The following is a 23251-nucleotide window of genomic DNA, read 5'->3' as shown; positions in this document are numbered from 1 at the left end:
AAGTGCTGCACTCAATATACCAGCAAATTGGGAAAACTTGGCAGTGGCCACAGGACTGGAAAAGGTCAGTTTCATTCCAATCCCAAGGAAAGGCAATGCCAAAGAATGCTCAAACTACCGCACAATTGCACTCATCTCACACGCTAGTAAGTTCAGTTCAGTTCAGTTGCTCAGTCATATCCGACTCTTTGCGACCCCGTGAATCGCAGCACGCCAGGCCTCCCTGGCCATCACCAACTTCCAAAGTTCACTCAGACTCATGTCCATCGAGTGAGTGATGCCATCCAGCCATCGCATCCTCTGTCATCCCCTTCTCCTCCTGCCCCCAATCCCTCCCAGCATCAGAGTCTTTTCCAATGAGTCAACTCTTTGCATGAGATGGCCAAAGTACTGGAGTTTCAGCTTTAGCATCATTCCTTCCAAAGAAATCCCAGGGCTGATCTCCTTCAGAATGGACTGGTTGGATCTCCTTGCAGTCCAGGGGACTCTCAAGTGTCTTCTCCAAAACCACAGTTCAAAAGCATCAATTCTTCGGCCCTCAGTTTTCTTCACAGTCCAACTCTCACATCCATACGTGACCACTGGAAAAACCATAGCCTTGACTAGACAGAACTTTGTTGGCAAAGTAATGTCTCTGCTTTTCAATACTCTATCTAGGTTGGTCATAACTTTTCTTCTAAGGAGTAAGCGTCTTTTAATTTCATGGCTGCAACCACCATCTGCAGTGATTTTGGAGCCCCCCAAAATAAAGTCTGACACTGTTTCCACTGTTTCCCCATCTATTTCCCATTACTCAGCTCTAAAAAAAGAATGAAATAATGCCATTTGCAGCACCATGGATTGATCTAGAGATTATCATGCTAAGTGAAATAAGCCAGAGAGAGATAACATATGACATTGCTTATATGTAGAATCCAAAAGAAAAAAGATACAAAGGAGTTTATTTACAAAGCAGAAATAGACTCACTGACATAGAAAACAAACTTATGGTTACCAAAGGGAAAAGTGGTGGGGAGAGGGATAAATTAAGAGTTTGAGATTAACATATACACACTATTATATATAAAATAGGTAACCCAACAAGGAAGGCCCTACTGTATAGCACAGGGAACTATACTCAATATTTTGTAATGCCATATGAGGAAAAAGAATCTGAAAAAATACATCTTTGTGTGTGTATAACTGAATCACTGTGCTGTACCCTACAAGCTAACACAGCTTTGTCAGTCAGCTACTCCATCCAGGCGTCCCTGGGGCTCAGATGGTGAAGAACCCGCCTGCTGTGTGGGAGACCTGGGTTCAACCCCTGGGTTGGGAAGATCCCCTGGAGAAGGGAAAGGCTACCCACTCCAGTATTCTTGCCTGGAGAATTCTATGGACAGAGGAGGCTGGTGGGCTGCAGTCTGTGGGGTCACAGAGCAGGATGTGACTTAGCCTGCACACAAGAGAATGCATGTATTTTCCTTAGTTCTTTTTTGGTATTTATTTAGATCATGTTGAGTGAAATTATAATCCTATTCTAGTTGTCTTAGTTTTATTTATTCTGAATGTCAGTTTTCTGAACTTGAGTTGGGCATGCTTTTCCTCAGTTGGCTGTTCAGTACACATGTAGGCTGCATGGCCTCTGTTGCAACCCTCTTCTCTGCCTGTTGATGTGGCCACAGAAGACAGTACTGCAAGGACTGAGGGCCAGGTCCCAGTGAAACTTCGGTTGCTAAACCAGACAGCATCCAGTTCATTAACTGCTCTTCCGAACTTTCAGACCTTTTAACCAAAATTCAGTCCTATATTTCCCCACTGTGAGATTCAGTTTGTTAGTGTAGTAGCTTTTAGAGAAACCTACCAGCATCGTAGCTTTGAGATACCTCACTAAGTGCTCAAAATGACAGTAACTGCAGATCATAGTTACATAATTCTTTTGTATTGTTCAAAATGTTTTCATAAACACCTTTTGTTTTTTATTTAAAAACACCAAGAGTAGAGTTGATGTGACTGTACCCTCTTGCAAATGGAAGCAGATGTTTCTCAGAGGCCAGTGGATCCCCCTCCTCCATCCTCGCTGAGCCCTCCCATGTCTCTCTGCAGCGTGTACTCTGGGCACCAGTCCATCCTCATCCCACCGGCAGAGCTGGAGACCAACCCTGCCTTGTGGCTGCTTGCCGTGAGTCAGTACAAAGTCCGTGATACATTTTGCTCCTATTCAGTGATGGAACTGTGCACCAAGGGCCTGGGATCACAGACAGAATCCCTCAAGGTAAGCAACGCAAGAGTGCCTGGAGCATTGCCAGCATCCTGGGGAAACACAGTATTGGAGGGCATGGAAGAGGTGTGGTGGGGCAGCCACTGTCACCTGAGGATTTACAGAGTTGCTTCTACATGAAAACCTCGTTTTATACCATGAATGTTTTCCCACTGCCAGAGTTAGAGATCAGAATGTATGTTATTGATGTCTTTAATTCTGTTCAGGCTGCTCGGAGGGGCCTGAACTGCCTTTTTAATTGTTGGTAGATTCAGTTTTATTCCAGTGATGAGGTTACAGTCATAGGTCTTAATTTAGCCACTCATTTCGTTTTTCTTGAAGACTTTGATTGGTATATCTGGGTCCTAACCAGATTTCATTTGTACAGTTCAGTGAACAGTGGTTTGGTTTTATTTGTTAATATTCAGTTACCATTATGTGATAGCCAAGGACATCTGGGTAGACATACCATAATGTTCAAGTAACTAGGAGAGAATAATTATAAGACCTATTATGGTTAGTATTCCAATTGTTCACTGTTTCTATGCTCATATGTGTGAGAAAGAGAGTGTGTGTATACACAGGTTATATTTGTGTGTATGTATATATACATACAAATTATCTATATACTTGCCATTAGTAAAGCACTGTATTTCTCTCTCCTAGATTTTGTTTCCCTATTCAGATCCAGTGCATTAAGCTTGAATGAGAAAGCAAAATGCATGGTAACTTTGATACTAAGCTACAGAAATAAATTATTATTTCTTCAGTTCAGTCGCTCAGCCATGTCGGACTTTGCGACCCCATGAACCGCAGTACACCAGGCCTCCCTGTCCATCACCAGCTCCCGGAGTTTATCCAAACTCATGTCCATTGACTCAGTGGTGCCATCCCACCATCTCATCCTCTGTCGTCCCCTTCTCCTCCTGCCTTCAATCTTTCCCAGCATCAGGGTCTTTTCAAATGAGTCAGCTCTTTGCATCAGGTAGTCAAAGTTTTCAAGTTTCAGCTTCAACATCAGTCCTTCCAGTGAACACTCAGGACTGATCTCCTTTAAGATGGACTGGTTGGATCTCCTTGCAGTCCAAGGGACTCTCAAGAGTCTACTCCAACACCACAGTTCAAAAGCATCAATTCTTTGGTGCTCAGCTTTCTTTATAGTCCAACTCTCACATCCCTACATGACTACTGGAAAAACCATAGCTTTGACTCTGTGGACCTTTGTTGGCAAAGGAATGTCTCTGATTTTTAATATGCTGTCTAGGTTGGTCATAACTTTCCTTCCAAGGAGTAAGTGTCTTTTGATTTTATGGCTGCAGTCACCATCTGCAGTGATTTTGGAGCCCCCCAAAATTAAGTCTGTTAAATTAAAACTGTTTCCACTGTTCCCCATCTATTTCTCATGAAGTGGTGGGACCAGATGCCATGATCTTAGTTTTCTCAATGTTGTGTTTTTAAGCCAACTTTTCCACTCTCCTCTTTCACTTTCATCAAGAGACTCTTTAGTTCCTTTTCACTTTCTGCCATAAGGGTGGTGTCATCTGCATATCTGAGGTGATTGATATTTTCTCCTGGCAGTCTTGATGCCAGCTTGTGCTTCATCCAGCCCAGCATTTTGCATGATGTACTCTGCATATAAGTTAAATAAGCAGGGTAACAATATACAGCCTTGACGTACTCCTTTTCCTGTTTCGAACCAGTCTGTTGTTCCATGTCCAGTTCTAACTGTTGCTTCCTGATCTGCAGATAGGTTTCTCAAGAGGCAGGTCAGGTGGTCTGGTATTCCCATCTCTTGAAGAATTTTCCACAGTTTATTGTGATCCACACAGTCAAAGGCTTTGGTATAGTCAATAAAGTAGAAATAGATGTTTTTCTGGAACTCCCTTGCTTTTTCTATGATCCAGCGGATGTTGGCAATTTGATCTCTGGTTCCTCTGCCTTTTCTAAAACCAGCTTGAACATCTGGAAGTTCACAGTTCACGTACTGTTGAAGTCTGGCTTGGAGAATTACTTTCTTAGAGTGTGATGTGAGTGCAGTTGTGCTGTACTTTGAGCATTCTTTGGTGTTGCCTTTCCTTGGGATTGGAATGAAAACTGACCTTTTCCAGTCCTGTGGCCACTGTTGAGTTTTCCAAATTTGCTGGCATATTATTTCTTGAAGTTATATAGCAAAAGAAATTTATAAAACATAATTATTATTCATGTCCACCTATGTATGCTATAAAATGATTATGTTTCATGAACTTTCCCACAGGGTACATATGTAAATGACCAAATGAAATAAATGAAATCTAAGCACTTCACACTTTGATTAGTTTAACGCTTACAGTGGCTCTCTGAACTGGATCCATTATTGTCTCCATTTAAAGATGAGAAGACTTACATTACAGAGAAATCAAGCACCTTTTCCAAGTTCTTATATTTAATAAACTTCAGGGCCAAATTTTGAATCTCTGGCCCCAAGTGCACCATCCAGAGCATAGGCTGCATTTCCCCAGAACATGTGTGTGTCAGGGGCCCTCCTGTTTTGCACGCTCATCTTGCCCCATGTAGCAGCATGTCTGGAAGGTCGCCCTCAGCACAGGGACCCTGTCAGCTAGCCGGGCTGCGGCTGGCTCCTGGTGACTTTCCCGTGTGCACTGGAGACCCCGTCGCTCCCATGCTCCCATGTCAATGCCATTCCCATCACGGTCTGTGCTCTTCCTGGGCTCTGTCTGGGTGTGTTATGCTCAAGACACTTCATTTCCAGCTCCATGGTGTTTCCATGTCATTCGCTTGATGGAATTTGGGCACAAATGAGCTGTGCTTCATCGTGACAGTTCAAGCTCAGGAGCTGAAAGGAGAACGGTGTTTAAGAAGCTGCCCAGATGTTTTTGTTTTCCATTCCTGTATTAAAAGTAGGTTTCTCATTTCTCTCCAATGTGTGTTCTGTGTATCCAGGCTCACAGGAGTATATACAGGTGCTTCTGTTCCTCCCCATACCCTGTCCTTTAATTATTTTATCCAGATCTTGTTTTTCTTCAACTTTGCTCCTCATTATGCTGCTTCCGTTACTTAAATGCTTGTAATGGCATCCTTCATAATCGGATATGGGCCGTTTTTTGTTTACACGTATGTTCTATAGCATTTTGATTACTAGTGTGGACTCAGAGCTCTGGGAATGAATATCTTTGTGGAGTTTCTGCGGTTTTTGTGGGTCTGGGTGAGGAGCCTGCAGGTCACACCTTAACACTGGCAAATGTGACCTCCTGCCTCTGTCATTATTTGTAGGCACGAGGACTGGACTTGTCCCGCGTGCGGACCTGTGTGGTGGTGGCAGAGGAGCGGCCCCGGATAGCACTCACCCAGTCTTTCTCAAAACTGTTCAAAGACCTGGGCCTCCACCCGCGGGCCGTTAGCACCTCGTTTGGCTGTCGAGTGAACCTGGCAATTTGCTTGCAGGTGAGTTTCCTTGATGCCAATAAGTGCGTGGGTCACAGAGTGACTTTTAAAGACAGGCATACAGCGCCAAACTGCTCCCCACAGTTCCCTGCTGATGCTAACCCATATTTAGAAGGAATCTTTCAATCAAATGCATGTGGTTGGTGCACACTTGTTTCCTTTTTCTTTTAGTTTAAGTCTGCATTTGTCAGTAACCATTATTCATAACTAGCATTCACAGGCTTATTCTGTCCTGGGACATTTCAAGTTTTGTAGCAAGAGTTGCTGTTTGTCCAAACATCTCAAGTCAGGCTCTTTAAAGATGAGATACTAAACAAATGTTTCACTGTGGCAAGAAATCCTGTCTCTTGAAGTACTTAGTCTCTTGTATGCAGACAGTGATTTCTGTAGGGAGAATTCCAGTACGTTATGCAGGTTCACAAATTTGCTCCTGTGGTGACACCACTGAAGTAACACTTAATTGCCGCATTTCTAAGGGAGCGCTGTAAGTGAGGCTGGCCTCGTAAGGTAGCCTGTATCCTATGTGGCCAAAAATATTTGTTTCCTGTCTCTTCATTAGCCCACTTCTGACCATCTTCACTGTTCTCTCCTGCTCTGAACTCTTTACCTGAGATCTAGTTTATGAAGGAGAGGAAGGTCATGTGGGAACCTCCCCCAGTGCCCTTCAGGCCGCCTCAGCCAAAATGAGCTGCTCCCAGGCTCAGCTGCAGGCTCTGTTCCTTTGGGCTTATGAAAAGGACAGGAACTTACTTTACAGCAGGTGCTGGAGTGGAGGACAGTTGCCTCAAACCAACTCCCCGAGCTCCCCTCCCTGCCACCCATCATGTCCCCCATGTGTGGCCCAAGATGCTGCTTCTAGTTCCCCTTGGGCAACCATGGAAAGCTCCTAGTCTGCTGACTGCTGGCTAGAGCTCTCAGTATTTAGACTTCAGAGACAAAGGACTGACTGTCCCCACATGATCAGTCTAATGAGATCGCTTTAGAAAATCAGCGACAGGAAGGTTTTCTGATTTTCATTAGATGTTCCTTGCCTCTGTCTCCCTTCTCTTTGAATCAGCTCCATTTTTAAACGTGTTTAACTACCAGAGTCCTCAGGAGTCCACTGAGCCTTGTTCTGTGATTGAAGTAATCTGAAGGATTGGATTGATTTGCCCAGCTAGTCCTTTAAATGCTGAAATTTTCCTTTCCTCTTCACCTTTATCTGTTCTGCTTGAGAAGAAATGAGAAATGCACTCATTAGATGAATCCAGCTATAGGATTCTGTAGCACTCCCTTCTCCTGCAAGCAGTGAATCACGAGTCCACAGGAATCTGTGAGAGAGAGGCTCCTGCCCACAGCAGTGTTATTCTTCTCTCTCTCAGAATGCTGGAAAATGAAGGGAGAAGGACATAGAATAGATCCCGTATTAACAAATATCATTCAGCACTTGTCCACTTCACACAGGCAACAAAGAATTCTACAACACTTTATAATATATAAAATTAAAACTTTGTAGACACTAGAAATGAAGCACTTATGTTATTTACCTCTTTTTTTCATTTATTTCCATCTACTTAATCCAAAATGTTTTAAGAAGTTTTTATAAGGAAGCAGTAAATTAAATAGGGAAAAGTAAAATACACTAAAAATAATAGAAAGGGTAGAGCTGACAGAAAATAAGGGTAAGAAGCCAGGAATGAAGTTGGCACATAGGTACTTGGCACCTTGTGGCCTGAAATACAAGCGCCATCTGTCTGTGTCCTTACCACCTAGCATTGGACCTGGTGCTTTGTAAATATTTAATAAATATGTATTGCAAGAATGTGGAATACTTGAAGTTCTATACTTTTAATAAAACTAATATATTCTTTTATGGAAAGCAACCCCGTCAGCATGATGCGGAGGCAGAGTGGGCATTGCCAGTCCCGGGCCACAGTGCTCGTTTGGGATCTTGGCAGCGTCTCTAAGGGGTTTTGTATGTTTTAAGTTTTTCTGCTTGTGTGCTTTACTCGCATCTAATTTTCAGCCAGTTTTCCTTTTTCTGAATGGTCAGTAGTAGCAAAGAGCTGACAGTATTAATGAGTCTGGCAGCAGAGATGAATCAGGTGAACTCAAGTGCGTCCCCCTGAGCAGTGCAGGCCTCCCCATGCTGTGCCTGCAGCCAGGTGTGCTTCAGAGTTGTGGAGTTCTGTGGTTTGGGGGGCTGGACCATGTGTGCTCACAGCAGGCTGTGTGCAGAACCCTGTTACCCCACATGTGGATGTGGGGTCTCTGGCATGTTCCATCCTGGGAGTAGCCTCATGTCAGCCAGAGTCAGATTTTACCTAGATAAACTCAAGACACAGTTCTGGCCCTCAGGGAACCACATGGACAGTAGACATACAGATGAATTTTTCAGTAAGTGAGTAAAATATTCTTAGGAAAACTGAAGTAAGAGCATAAAAGGGGTACAGTTTTATGGTTAGGTTAGCCAAGAAGGACGTCTCTGAGTTGACAGTTCTGCAAAGCGCCCTGTGACGTGAACGTACAAAAATGTGGGCAAAAGCAACAAGTGCAAGGCAGGGTTGGTCAGTGGAAATGTTTATTTTCTATTATTTTTTGCATAAATAAAAAAATATGTGATTGTGATCCCAAATAAGATCTTCATGACCAAGATAACCACGATGGTGTGATCACTCACCTGGAGCCAGACATCCTGGAGTGCGAAGTCAGGCGGGCCTTAGGAAGCATCACTACAAACAAAGCTAGTGGAAGTGATGGAATTCCAGCTGAGCTATTTCAAATCCTAAAAGATTATGCTGTTAAAGTGGAAATTTCTATTTGGAAATTTAAACTCCATATTTAAATTTAGAAAACTCAGCAATGGTCACAGGACTGGAAAAGATCAGTTTTCATTCCAATCCCAAAGAAAGGCAACACCAAAGAGTGTTCAGACTACCACACAACTGCACTCACATCACATGCTAGCAAAGTAATGCTCAAAATTCTTCAAGCCAGGCTCCAACAGTATGTGAACTGTGAACTTCCAGATGTTCAAGATGGATGTATACAAGCCTGAGGAACCAGATTTCAAATTGCCAACATCCGTTGGATCATAGAAAAAGCACGAGACTTCCAGAAAAACATCTACTTCTGTTTTATTGACTAAGCCATAGCCTTTCACTGTGTGGATCACAACAAACTGGAAAATTCTTCAAGAGATGGGAATTCCAGACCACCTTACCTGCCTCCTGAGAAATCTGTATGCAGATCAAGAAGCAACACTTAGAACCAGACATTGAACAACAGACTGGTTCCAAAATGGGAAAGGAGTATATCAAGGTTGTATATTGTCACCCAGCTTATTTAACTTATATGCAAAGTACATAATGCAAAATGCTGGGCTGGATGAAGCACAAGTTGGAATCAAGATTGCCAGGAGAAACATCAATAACCTCAAATACACAGATGATGCCACCCTTATGGCAGAAAGTAAGGAAGAACTAAAGAGTCTCCTGATAGAAGTGAAAGAGGAGAGTGAAAAAGTTGGCTTAAAACTCAACATTCGAAAAGCTAAGATCATGGCATCTGGTCCCATCACTTCATGGCAAATAGATGGGGAAACAATGGAAACAGTGAGAGATATTATTTTCTTGGGCTCCAAAATCACTGCAGATGGTGACTGCAGCCATGAAAGTAAAAGGCACTTGCTCCTTGGAAGAAAAGCTATGACCAACCTAGACAACATATTAAAAATCAGAGACATTCCTTTGCCAACAAAGGTCCATCTAGTCAAAGCTATTGTTTTTCTAGTAGTTCATGTATGGATGTGAGAGTTGGATCATAAAGAAAGCTGAACGCCACATAATTGATGCTTTTGAACTGTGGTGTTGGAGAAGACTCTTGAGAGTCCCTTGGACAGCAAGGAAATCAAACCAATCCATCCTAAAGGAAATCATTCCTGAATATGCATTGGAAGGACTGATGCTGAAATAACTGCAACACTTTGGTCAACTGACTCACTGGAAAAGACCCTGATGCTGGGAAAGATCGAAGGCAGGAGGAGAAGGGAACGACAGAGGATGAGATGATTGGATGGCATCACTGCTTCGATGGACATGAGTTTGAGTAAGCTCCAAGAGTTGGTGATGGACAGGGAGGCCTGGCATGCTGCAGTCCATGGGGTTGCTAAGAGTCGGGCATGACTGAGTGACTGAACTGAACTGACCCAAAACAAACAGAGAAGGCATAGCTTGAGGTTGAGGTCTGAGAGCAGAAGCCCCACATTTCTTGTTCCCATTGTATTTCTGCAGGGCCTGACACATGAGAAATATGTAATAAAGATATTAAATATACCAAAACTGAATTTTTAAGAACAATTATACAAATAAGAAAAACAACCTGAAAAGTTATGAATTTTTAGAGACTGAATTTTTTACCAAAGAATATTTATTTTAAGAAACAAAAATCGGGAAATACAGACCAGCCAATAAATAATACCCATCTGCCTAGAGAGAATCACCATCAATTCCTTAATGTAAAAACATGAAAAACAGAAATGCTAAGGTATTTCCCAAATTCCAAGCCCTGTCCTAAGTGCTTGAAGGTATTGTGAAGGTCATGCCATTTTTCTTATGGAACCCCAGGGTTACCAGCGTGTGTCAAAACAGTGAGTGTTTTCAGTTGATTGGTTGTTGTTTGAGGGCATGTTTTCTCAGCTGGATGGCCCGCCATGCTTCCTCAGGGCCTCGACTGGGCTGAGTGCTCTGGGAGAGGGCAGGCCTCCATATCTCAAGGTATGTAGCCAGGGACCTTGTCCAGACAAGGAATGGAGCCGCATCTGAGCTGTGCTCTCAGAATCACGTTTCTAGTGTCCATGGGCCCCCTTCTAGAAGTGTCCCTTGGTCTTGGGGAGGCTGAGTTGTGCAACTAGCAGGTTGTGGTGACTGTAGAAAGAAACGTTGGTGATGCATGAGATTCTGAGGGACCTGAGTGGGGCGGCACGAGGCCGGACCCACACAGGACTGTGCCCATGCAGAAACCTGGGCTTGTTCCAGCTTTCTCAGGATGTTGGGAGGGACAGTCAGCCAGGGAAGACATGCAGCATCCGAGGAGCTGCCCCTAATGGCTTTAGGGTCTTTCACCTGTGGACTCGGATGCTTTTGGATGGTGGAGGTGGGCACCGGAACCTGGCAGATGAGAGGGAAGGGGATGCAGCGTCTTGGAGGACAGAGCTGAGGGGGAGGCAGTCTGGGGAGTCCCTCCCGCACTGCTGAGCCAGGAGCCTGAGGTTTGGCCCATGCTTCATGCGTACTCTGAGCTCTTTTCTTGTCCAGTCTTGTAGATGAGCAGGGCTAGACAGCCTGAAGATTCAGACTTCCAGGGTCACCTTCATTATTGTAGTAAGAAACTTGAAGCTATTTCAGCGAGGAACACTCGACAGATTTGGTCAATTAAATTCATACTCCCCGCTTTCTCAGTAAAGAACAGAAACTAGAGAAAAGTACCATAAAATCAACACCCACTGACTGTATGTATGAAAAGCAGTTCCTCAGGCCCACCTGCCCGTGGCCAGTCATCTGTTATCTCCTCTGTTGCTCTGTGGATATGTGAACATCTTTTTAGATTTTTTTTTAGCCTTTAATGGTACAGTGATTGATTTTAATGATTTCCATATTTGACATTGTTTTTGATCTTCTTTTTACTTTGTTCTCTGCTTTTTGCATTCTCCTCCCCACCCCTCCCTCTTCTTCATCCCACTTGTACTGCTGGGTTGTCTGTTTCTGTGTCTGTGTGTGTCCTCAATGTTCGGTTTCTGTTGGTCTGGTGTCCTCTGCTCCCACCTCCTGCTGCTGTAGCCTCACCGGCTGTGGAAGCTGGCCGAGCAGGTAGGGACTGCCCGCCCGTCCACACCAGTGCCTGTAACCACACAGTCTCATCAGCTCCCAGCAGTGGGCGGACGAGGAGTTGAGTGCGGAGATGGGCTGGGCTTGTGGACCCATGGGCAGGAGGGCCGACAGCCAGCGTGATGTCACGTCTCAGATCTCTTCAGACGTCTTGCATTTGTGACAAACGCTGTGCTTCCATTTACACGATCTGTGGTGTCTTTGCCAGTTTGGGGTCATCTCTGTTTTGCTTCATTTTTTGCTTCTAGTGACCTGTTTTCTTGGTTTTTAATTGGCCTCTTGTGGTTACGTGCTTTGCATTGCTCAGACCACAAACTGTTCCTCCACTCAGCTCTGGTCTGTGACACAGCCCTCAGAGTAGCCGCAGGTCAGCAAGGGTGCTGTGTCCTCACGGCAGGGCAGCTCCTCCTCCAGGCTGATTGCATGTGCTTTCTCAGGGGGCGGGGGAGGTTATCGTGTGGTCCAGTGTGGTGTAATGAAGGTGTCTTTATTTTTTTCTTTTTTTTATATTGAAGTGTGCCTTTGATATAAGGTTACGATTCTCTCATGAAGAATTTTAGTGTAGTTCTTCAAATAAATCTGAGAGTCTCCTTATTTTTTGACAGATTTTTTTTTTTTTTTTTTTTTTAGGTTCTGTCTTTTTCTACCAAAAGTAGTGCATTACTTTCCCAGGAAATGTATGTAGAATTTTTGTTCGTAATGTAGCTTTAATGCCATTGCTGTTACATAAACAGAGATCATTGTTCAGAAATCAACTCGGTATGTATTTTGAAGAGATTTATGATCCTAAGATTTCAGGACCCTGTGTTTAAATAAATAGTTCAGACCACAGGGTGCTGCCGAGATGACCAGTGATAAACATGCTACCTCCCTGACTTATGTCTTGGGCAAAAATGGCCTCCCATCCTGGAGGAAAACCAGGGCACAATGAACCAGAATGAACAAGATCATTGTCTTTTATCTCTTCTTCCTCAGTCTGTCAGCTCATGTCACATGTTCTGCTTCAGTACCTTGAGCTCTGAAAATACACTTTTGGGGATGCATGTAGTGAAAGCCTCTCAGCAAATGATGCTTCACTTCCTCAACAACCTGCTTTTGCCGAACGCTACCTCTGTAATTTCAGCCTCTTTTTATTTGGAGAGATGCCCTTTTCCTTTCTAATTTTCATAAATGATTAGCAGTCAAGCTATGTGAAAGTCAGTATTATCTTGGTAAGATATTCTTTCAGAGTTAGGTTATCAAGGGAGAGGTGTGGTTTTAGTGCTTTGGGGTTTTGTTCAGCTTCAGACCTTACCAAAGAAATGTTCCCAGCCAGTAGGAAGCACAGACGCAGCTCCTCCCAGGCAAATAGGATTAATCGCATTGTGTCCTTGCTTGCAGGGAACATCGGGGCCCGATCCGACCACCGTCTATGTGGACATGAGAGCTCTGAGACATGACAGGTATTGTGAATTTGTCTTCCGGCACCCAGACTGCAGTGCTCCTCTGGAAGGAGGAGTGCAGTCGTCGGCCCTGAGCACAGGGGCCACAGAGTGAGCTTTCACAACACTCCACGTGCGTCACCTCACGTCCCACCGGGGCAGCAGCTCCTGATTCTGACAATAGCTGTCCCAGAGCCGCTGCAGTCAGAGTGGCCTTTTCTCAAACTCTGTCAGACTTGACATTTTCTTGAACACTAGTTAGCCGCTGTTTTGCACCTCATAAAATATCAACACTGCTCACATTTCTTTGCATGAGTCAAAAATTTTTGTCAAGGCATTTTCAGGAAAAACTGAACTGTAAATCAAGTTACCTTTCTGTGCAGCTTCCTAATAAGCAACCTTGAGCAAGAACGAAAGGGAGTGTGCTGGTGGATGCTTGTGAATCCACCTCAAGGGGTGGGACAGAAGGTGGGGAGATCAGAAATCTGTCGCAGAATTTCAGCTCCCAAAGGGGTGCCTCCTGATGTGCCTGAGGGGGAGAGAATTCTGTCGTTCTTCTACAGATGTCCCCAGTGATTGGGTTGTTCCTCTGTGTGGTTGTGGAGATGCCCGTGCGTTGCTGTTTCTTTGACGTGATAACAGAGTGACTCTGATACAAAGAGTCCTTTTATAAGTGGCTGGAGGTGCTTGTGGATGTGTTGTGAGGCCAGATACTGTGCTCCGTGTCTGCTTATTCTCAGTGGTGCCTACCGACATGTGCATTTGCTCACAACATGTGAGAGAGCTGGGGAGAGTTGTGGGTGGGAAACCAGGAGCCACCACTTGGCCTGGCCAAGTGTGTTCCTCTTGCCTGCTGAGTTCCCATGTGAGAGTATGTCGGGGGGCAAGGCTACAGAGGGGCCTGCCATGCCATTCAGACCAGTCACACCCGGGTGGTGTGCCCCACTGCAGATGGGTTGCCGTGGTGCCCTGTCTGATGAGCATGATGTGGGAAGTGGTCCTGGTGGCATGTGGTGGGTGGAGGCCAGTGAGGCAGCTGAACATCTTGCAGTACCCAGGACAGGCCTATGCCACACAGCAGATGACCAGAATGGCAGTGGTACTGAGACTAAGAAGCACTATGTTCCCCTGAACGCTTTGTTCCACTTCAGTCTTGGTGGTGCCTCCTAGTCCCCTGGAACCCTTGTTTTAGACCCTGCTGTTCACAGGGACTCCCAGGAGACAGCCCGTCTGGTAGCAGAGAGAACCACTGGCTCCCAAGAGACACCAGCCCCCTGCAGCAGAGGCCTATCCAGACATCTTCAAGATGCAGACCCTTAGCGCTGAAGAGATTAAGGGACCTCTTTGGGGGCATAACATTTCCAAACATAACTAGTAGGCTTTAAAAAGAAATTTGCTTTACTCCCTACAAAAATTATTTGAAGATAATTTTATGTTGGGTTGGCCCAAAACGGTCATTGGGGTTTTTCCCTAAGATGCTGTTGTGGGCGCGTCGGATACAGAACACCGTCAGTACACTTAACGCAGGGCCGCCTGGTGGACCACACTAGGCTCCATCGGCTCCTCTTAGTGTGAGTGGCGCTCGTCCTCCAGGTCACTGGTGACCACTGGAGTGGCCATCAAGAGACAGGCGCCCCCCTGCCCTCCTGACCAGCGCCAGGACACGCCATACTGGCTGTTTTCCATGGCTCTGAAGTGACTGGCTCCTGACAGCACCCGTGGGGCAGAAGGTGTGGTTTCCTGATTGTGCCATGTCCTGGGAGTGCTGGGTGGCGCTGTGCAGTCAGGAGAGAGCCTCCCTGTCTGTGGTGCACAGGTGGTGGACAGAGCTGCCCGCCCGCCCCAGCCTACGCCCTCTTATCTCCCACAAGTTTCCTGGGTTTCTGTGAGCCCCCATCCCTCTCATATGTGCTGCACGCGTGTGCATGTCTCTCAGCTCTTCCAGGAGACGCAGCTCTGCCTTCTTCTAGGAATGGTTTTTTCTTTGCTCTTGTGGATATTCTCAAGTGGGTGAAAGACCACCCCCCCCCCCCCCGCCCCGCCCGCCTGTGGCATTTGCTGACAAGACAGGACCACCCCTGAGTGGTCCTGGTGCCCCTTCCTGCTTGCCTGGAATCACTGACATAGAGCACTGTTCCGTGCTGACCAGAGAAGAAACTCTGTCCGGCCGGCATGCTTGCCCAGGTCCCTGCCACCACTCAGCAGGGAGGAGGCCACAGGGAAATTCTTAGCAGTAGAGTTTTCGCATTTCAGATAAGATCCACCTGCCCAGCAGGGACAGGAGACAAGATGAACTCTGAGGGCAGGATGAGGACGGGAGGCCGGCTGCCCTGAAGCAACTAGACAAACAACATAATCTTATACCTGAAGCAACTAGAGAAAGAAGGACAAACAAAACCCAAAGTTAATACCAGAAAGAAAGCATACAGATCAGAGCAGAAAAAAGTGAAATAGAAGCAAAATAGTAGTAAAGATGAATAAAACTAAAAGGATGGTTCATTGACAAGACAAATAAAATTGATAACTTTTAGCCCAGATGTATCAAGGAAAAAAGAAATCAAATTGATAAAATTGGAAATGAGGGGGTTCCCTTTCACTCCATTTTCCTGAAGTAAAAGTTGTCTGTAGATGATTGGTCAGCATCACACTCTGAGAGTAACATGGAGAGAACTGAACCCAGTCATGGGATAAAGTAATACAGCTGAGGAGGGCTCAGTGGGCTGGGTTGTGACTGGCACCAGGGTCCTCCACAGTTCTTGAGTACCTCACCAGCAAATAGTTCTTAGATTGAAAAGCACTTCTTTCCAGAAAGGAGATTTTGCTGTCTGAACTGACCAGTCCTCTCCAATGTCCCTGGCTGAGGCGGTGGATACTGTGCTATGGGGTCTGTGGCCCCCTGTGTTGCAGGGGACAGGCCCAAGAGGTCTCCTGTCACAGGAGTGGCGGCTCTTTGAGGAATGCAGCTTAATGCTCACTCTCCCTTTTCTGCACACACTGTGTTGACCCCGTTACATCAATGCACAGACGTTCCTGACGTCTGTGGGTTGATAGGTGGGGCTGCGTCTCCATGCTCTTGTGGCCTGTGTGGTGGCCCCCACTGTCTCCTCTCTGCAGTTGTCTGCTTTTTCTTTGACTTCTCGACTCCCTTTGCATTGGGTAATGCTTGTCAACAGAGCTAATGTGCCCATCAAACTGCTGGGCATTGACCCAAGTGCTAGATGTGGAGGAGGGAGCCAGGGTCCAGAGCACACAGTAACACCTTCTGTTTTTCTTTGTAGAGTACGCTTAGTGGAAAGAGGCTCTCCTCATAGTTTGCCCCTGATGGAGTCAGGAAAAGTAAGTACAGAAGAAAGGCACGTGCATATACATTTGAACACAAGTCTCAGTTTGGGGGCTTTGGAAAGTTAAGAAGTACATGGAAGACTGTTTTCCAAAAAAGTTTTCTTGAAAAGTAATATATCAAATCCAAAGAGTTGGACATGACTGAGCAACTGAACTGAATATATCAACTGGTTTTGACTATGAGCACAGAACGTCAAAGGAAGCCCCAGGGCCATGGCACCTTCTCTCTTGTTCTGTTCTGTTCTGCGTGGCCTCCACTCCCACGGGTGTCTCCGGGTCTACAGCAGCTTTTCCAACTCCAGCTCTTCCTTGCATTCCACCCAGAGGAGGAGCAGCAGGAAAAGGAGGAGGCCATAGGGACGGCTCCTCAGCCTCTTCACTCACACTTAGCCCCTCTGGGCATGGTTACCCCAACTGAGAAAGGCAGGCTGTCAAAGTCGTCGGTACATTGGGTCCAAATGTCCATGGGCCTGGCCAGCAGGCAGAGCTTGTTTACTGTGGAACTAGACAGAGACTGGTTATCATGACAGCTAGTCACCTGCCGTGTCATTTATAGAACTAAAGTGCAAGGAATGTATTTAAACCTGAATGAAGACTTTTTTTCACCTCGGCCCCTATTGTCAGATCTCTTCTCCATTTAACATAATTCTAGAGGCATGTTGTTTGTGACCTTTTACAGTCTGTGTCTTCATGGCTGATGGTTAGAGTTCTTGGCACTGTTTTCTTTAAGGTGGGATTCAGCACTGCCCACCCACCCAGCTCGACCTGGTGGGCCATTCACCAGACATGCTCCCATAGCTCTCACTACAGGTGTGTTGCCTTATCTCAGCTGTACAGTTAGTAGCTGAACCAAGAGGGGTTCCATTCTAAATTTCCAGAATCAGCTTTTGATTCTTTACATGGTTCCAGTGGAATTCAGAGCATTTCTGAGCTAAATGTCCATTAAGAAGGAGGTGCTCAGTATCAATGTTGTGCTATTGTCAGCCAACAGGAAAAGTGGGCGGTGTGGCAGAGGAGGGGCAGGGCCGCAGGGGCGTCACCTGCTTGGCGCAGCAGACGCTCTGGCGGAACTGCTGTCTCTTCTGGACACCACAAAGCAGCTCCGCTAGTTCTACTTTGCAAGCATCAAGCTTGTTAAATTATATCATTTATCATGTTTTTGTTCAAAGTCTCACTTTTAGGATCATTTTAACACAGGCTTTGTCATTGTACATAATTACAATGAAATGTCATTGATTTGCTGTCATTATGTGATGCTGTGGTATGCAATTTTATTTTAAAGCCATTCACTTTCTAAACCATTTTAATAGGGAAAACACGCACTTGGCATGAAGCATCTGCCTGTCTGCCTACTAACAAGACTGTCCTTCCCACATAGATACTTCCAGGGGTACGGATCATCATTGCCAATCCAGAAACGAAAGGACCCTTGGGAGACTCACATCTGGGCGAGGTGAGGAATGGGATGGGTGTCTGTGAAGGTTCAGGATTATGAAGTGGTGTTTACTTAGCGACTATCACATTTCTCTCCAAAACATTTAGCAAAGAGGAAACTTTCTGTGTGTGGGCAGAGTTTCCTTGTTTTTCAGCTCTCCATTTGAGTTCCATGTGCCTGCTTCACAGCAGAGAAGTCTTACAGCAGAGAAGTCTTTCATCAGAAACATGATAGAGAATGTGCAGAGGGAATCTTCCCAAACCCAAAATCATAGCAGCACCAACAACCATGGCGGGCAGACTGGGGACACGACAGGTGTTTGTCTGGGTCAGAAAGTCACTTTTACTCCCTTGTATTGACGATGCAACCTATCCAGTGACCCCCCACCCACCCTGTGCCCCACACACCGCTGGCTGCATGTGGCCGCAGGAGACCCTTCCTGGGCTGCTGTCCTGAAACACCCTGCTTGCTGGCCATGAGCGCCCTCTGCCCTTACCGTCCACCTCACCCCCTGATTAACTTGCTTCAACACGTCTGCCACCCTGCTCCTGTTTTCCTCTCCAAGGCCAGGCCACAGTGACCATGACCTGCCCACAAGGACACTCCTACAGGTGCCACCCAGCCTGTGGTCAGCTGCCTCTCTTCTTCTAACCTGTCCTGGTCACACACAAAGCACTGCCGTTGATGGCACCTGACTCACACACCAGCCCCGCTGCTCTCTCGGGCACCATGGCACACACGCGTACGTGTACACGGGGGGAGTGGTGTTGAGGCCAGAGTCTCAGCCACTGTCACCCCAGACCCTTTTCCTTCTTGGGCAGTTTATTGGCCCCTCACTCATCTCTCTCCATGTGAAGATCAAAATCGAGATGATGAAATGCTATACGGACCCTATTTAGGAATTTCCTTTAAATGCACATCTAAGAATGAAAATTAAACGTGGTGCCTGCCATCTCTGGCCCATGCTGTCCTCACAGCACACGGCCTCTCAGAGCTGAGCGCTGGGCCGAGGGGCGGAGACCCCTGCACCTTGGCGTTGTGCTGGGAACCTGTCTGACAGGTTCTCTTCCCCTCACTTGTTGGAGACCCTCATCCCTGGGCTGCTGCCTGGTTTGCCCTGGCAGGTGTGGCAGAGGGCTGCTGGCCAGACCCTTTGTCCCTGACTCAAATACCATTTCCCAAGATACAACATGCAGGCATTTTTATCCTCCATTTTTTGTTGTTACAATGCCTTTTTCTTCTAGAGTTTTTGTGTTGTGTTACTTTATTACAATATATTCCCCAAAGTATACAAGCCAGAAAGCTTTTTAACATTTTTCCAGCTTGCTTTTTGGAAACAATTGGTACATTTGAATAAATATAAGGAAACTCTTACAACCTCATTCATTTGATATTTATTTCAAAAGCCCTTAGTTCGTCTACTTCAACAGGATTCTCCGAGATGTTGGTTGGGGGTTTGCTCAGCCGCGAGTGTGCTGCCATGTTTTCATTTCAGCAGACTTTGTGGTGACTGTGTTTCCCTGGAAACAAGCCGTCCTGTTTTTGCAGGCCAGGACAGACAGAATACAATCCGTTGAATTGTAAAAGTAGTTTCTGCCCTGGACATCATGTCAGGTTAACTTACGCAGTCCATTTTGCTTCCTTACAGATCTGGGTTCACAGTGCCCACAATGCCAGTGGTTACTTCACTATTTATGGAGATGAATCCCTCCAGTCAGATCACTTCAACTCAAGATTAAGCTTTGGAGACACACAGACAGTCTGGGCACGAACAGGCTACTTGGGATTTCTACGGAGAACTGAACTCACTGATGCAAATGGAGGTGAGAGTTCCCAATAGGAGGCAGGAAGTCCCAGCCCCAGGAGAACGTGTGTGCTTGCGTGCTTGCTGCAGGCAGCCTGGAGACAGCCAAGGGTGAGAGAGCCGGGGTGGGGCGAGAGAGAGCCCAGGGTGAGAGAGCCTGCTCAGGCTGTGTGCGTCAGCAGCTGAGGATGCACGTCCCATGCTCTGTCCTCCTCTGTGAGCTAGGAGCACGTGTGAAATCAGGGCAGGGGCCAGGGGCTGTGTTGTCTGTACCAAGTGCCTGTAAGTGCAGCTCACCGGCTTGTCACCAACTCTGGCACTTCCAGCCCCACCCAGGATCCCCCAAAGCTACATTGTTCTCTTCCAGTGCTCTGGTCCTGCCAGGTGCCCTCAGGGAACAGTAGCTCAGAGGGCTAGCGCTGGGTGTGGGTGTGACACAGAACCGACATGTAGGAACCTGTCTGCTCCTCACGTTGCTGATCCTGGAGTCCTCTCTCCACTCCTGAAAACAGAGGCAGGACTTGAGTGTTACTACGAGGCGGGGGCCTGAGGTTTCTTGTGAGATCTGCCAGCCCCGGAGATCAGTGAGACTTCAGCCCACCTGCCTGGTAGGAGCCATGCCAACCAGGCCAAACCAGCAAGAATGCAGGGGAAAAATACCGGAATATTCTGGTGTTGTATTTTCTTTTATTTTTTTTAAGGTTTAAAAAACAAAACATTTATGTAGGAAGGCTGAAATGATTGTATGCTAATTTGAAACAGGTAAGTTGTATAAGAACATTCCTTATTTTATATCCTCCAAGGGTTGGATTCCATTTTGTGTGCTGTGTTCTTTCTTCAGACCTTCTAACTTCAGACTGGTGTTAAGCAGGAGTGTGGCTCGCTCCTTTCCGTGGGAGCCCAGCCTCTTCACCCTCACAGAGGGCAGGCACGTCCGTGCAGGCTGTGGAGTCTCAGCACAGACACATTATAAGGCTGGCAGCTGGTCCACACAGTGTCCTGGGCTGTGAAGCCCGCTCAGCTTATCACTGCAGGCAAAAGCTCAGAAAACACCTTCCCATCACAGGGATCAGACTGGGGCAGCATTGACCTAGTCGCTGGCTGGCATTGTATTTGCAGTTCGGGGAAGTCATAGACTGTTTCACTGGAGGGTGCCCTCTGGGATTCCTTGAGGAACTAAGCTTAGCAACACCCGGACCTCAGCACTGTGGAGTCCGTGGGGCTGGGAGGGTGGAGGCCCCAGCAGCTGCAGTCAGAAGTCAGCAAGTGACTGCCTCCATCTAGTCTGCCTTAGCCTGGAGATGGAGAAGATTTATTTTCTGGTATTGCACATGTCAGTCACTTCTCGTAAACTCACCCTGATGCACTCAGTACCCTAAAGATGAACGAGGTCTTGTTTTTAAGGAAAGATGGACTGCATATTGTCATTATCCCAAGGTTTACACAACTGACAAGAATAACTTTACCAATTACTTGAACTAAGGGAAACTTTGTCAACATTCTCAGAAACTCAGCTTTCTTTCCCACTCAGACGGGTAGTGATAAGAGAGTTGAACCCTCGTGTGATGGAACTACAGGGAGCTTGGTGTTGCTTTGGCTGTGCTGGGTCCTCTCATGTGACCCTACTGCATCTCAGGCAGTGCTGCCGAGGGATGTATGTGGAGGCTGCCCCTTGGGTGAAGGGACTGTGCAGGCATGTGGCCAGCCACGTGGCCACACGGCCCCCACCTCCCACCCCCCCACCACCACACCTCGTCCCTGAGCACCTGGGGCTGCAGGTTCCCTGAGAAGGGAGACTGGACTCTTGCTCAGGGGTCTTTCTTGTACCTCTCTTCCATGTTCAGGGGTAGCGCTCATCTTTATTCTTTAAGAGACTCGAGCAATTTTGCAGTGAAGCTCACATAGAGTCCATTCCCCACGCAGAGCGCCATGATGCCCTCTACGTGGTGGGGGCCCTGGACGAGGCCATGGAGCTGCGCGGCATGAGGTATCACCCGATAGACATCGAGACCTCGGTCATCAGAGCCCACAAGAGCGTCACGGAATGGTGAGCAGCGGGCAGGCAGCCCGAGGGCCAGGGTGAACCCGAACCTCTAATAAGCACCACTGGTACGGTTGGTGCTCTTCCTGAGGGTGACGGATGGGTGGCTGGGGGGTGTTTCCAAGGAGCCGATTATTTGGTTTTTTGTTACGGAAAACGTGATGTAGGGGAAAACACTGTCCACAGGGAGCCTGAACCCAGCGAGCCCTGTGGGAAGGCCTCAGCTCCAGGAGAGGCCATGCTTGCCAGCGTCATAGGGTCGTCAATGACAGGTCACCCATCCCACCACCCTTGGAGGCCACGCCGTGCCCGCCCTGGCCACTGGGTGGCTGTAACTTGCACGTGTCAGTCACTTCTCCTAAACTCATCCTGATGCACTCAGTACCCTAAAAATGAAAGAGGTCTCCTTGCTTTTAAGGAAAGATGGACTGCATGTTGTCATTATCCCAAGGTTTACACAGCTGACAAGAATAACTTTACCAATTACATGAACTAAGGGAATCTTTGATTATGAACATTCTCGGGAACTCAGCTTTCTTTCCCACTCAGACGGGTAGTGATAAGAGAGTTGAACCCTCGTGTGATGGAACCACAGGGAGCTTGGTGTTGCTTTGGCTGTGCTGGGTCCTCTCATGTGACCCTACTGCATCTCAGGCAGTGCTGCCGAGGGATGTATGTGGAGGCTGCCCCTTGGGCGAAGGGACTGTGCCTGGAAGCAGCAGCACCAATCACTCCTCAGGGCCTTCACATGGCACTTGAGCATGGACAGTGGCTTCAGCACCACTGGCCACTGTTCCTCTCCCCCCGCAGTTCCCTAAAGGGTGGAGGCCTGAGGGGCCCTGTCTGCAAGCTCAGGGCAGGAGACCCCAGGAAGGCTCCTTCTGAAATCTCTAGGGGGGGCAGATGGGTTAGCCTGCGAGTGTCTGCTGCCTCTTGTCAGCTGACGCAGGCTGGTGTTCTCGGCCACACGCTGCACCGCCAGAGGGCTCGGCAGACAGAAGGGGCGAGTGGGTGGCAGAGCTTTGTCCCCACTCAGTGCCGTGTTTCAGGATGAGCAGCAAAAAGCCCGTCTGAGCACGAGTCCTCCACTTCTAAAGCTGCCTCTCCACTTGCATGTCGTGTGTCGAGGCAGGAGCCCCAGAAAGGTGTCAGCCAAAAACGGTAGGGGTCCGCCTCAGTTTGCGCTGAGGTGTAAATAGCCATCTCAGCCTTCCGTTTTTGTATTTTTTAAGAAAATAATTTCAAGTGGCTTGTATTGCCTCCTTCACATATTTTCTATCTAGTTGGAAAGATGCCATTTCCACTGGGAAGTGTGCAGCCAGGGTTCCCCTGTGGGTTTCTCTTGCCTGCTCTGAGCGTCACTTAGATGCCATGAAGCTTGCTCCTTTCTCTACTCTCAGAGGCCCCAAGAGGGAAGGAGCAGCAGGCTCGGTTGCGAGGGGCTTCTCTCCTAAGAGTGCGAGCAGCACCACAGCTCTGCTGTCACCCCCTCCCCAGGCTTGTGTCTCCCCCAGGCAGCCCCATCAGTCACTTGGTGCAGAGAAGGGAGTGTGTGAGGCTGGGTCACATCGGTGACTGCCTCACTGAGCACGGCCCAGCCACCCTCAGCCGCTGTGGCCCCAGGCAGGCTCCAGCAGCCTCCCGCTGCCCCCTGCACCCCTTCT

At 47.3% G+C, this 23251-nt stretch overlaps 1 protein-coding gene and 1 non-coding gene across 11 annotated transcripts in view; one reads left to right on the top strand and one right to left on the bottom strand.

Annotated features, from left to right (window-relative positions):
* Nucleotides 1-23251, top strand: part of DIP2C (disco interacting protein 2 homolog C) — a 310254-nt gene that overhangs the window by 262609 nt on the left and 24394 nt on the right. For 4 of the 10 annotated variants that reach the window (XM_044927925.1, XM_025264059.2, XM_025264056.2 and 1 more), the window contains 8 exons: nt 2086-2254; nt 5510-5680; nt 11497-11526; nt 12925-12986; nt 16244-16301; nt 17686-17760; nt 19391-19565; nt 21470-21593. In XM_044927925.1, the coding sequence (XP_044783860.1) occupies nt 2086-2254; nt 5510-5680; nt 11497-11526; nt 12925-12986; nt 16244-16301; nt 17686-17760; nt 19391-19565; nt 21470-21593 (864 nt within the window). Of the gene's footprint in view, nt 1-2085; nt 2255-5509; nt 5681-11496; nt 11527-12174; nt 12222-12924; nt 12987-16243; nt 16302-17685; nt 17761-19390; nt 19566-21390; nt 21594-23251 lie in introns of those variants that run through there. The other 6 variants (XM_025264062.2, XM_025264066.2, XM_044927926.1 and 3 more) reach the window with 5 other exon arrangements.
* Nucleotides 20583-20651, bottom strand: LOC112579007. The gene has a single exon (XR_003103439.1). It is a non-coding gene; the product is annotated as a small nucleolar RNA SNORD31 (small nucleolar RNA).

Source organism: Bubalus bubalis, chromosome 14 (genome assembly GCF_019923935.1).
Source record: "Bubalus bubalis isolate 160015118507 breed Murrah chromosome 14, NDDB_SH_1, whole genome shotgun sequence".
NCBI classification, from domain to species: Eukaryota; Metazoa; Chordata; class Mammalia; order Artiodactyla; family Bovidae; genus Bubalus; species Bubalus bubalis.
The sequence above is the reverse complement of the archived record's forward strand: the minus strand, read 5'-3'. Positions and strand labels throughout refer to the sequence as shown.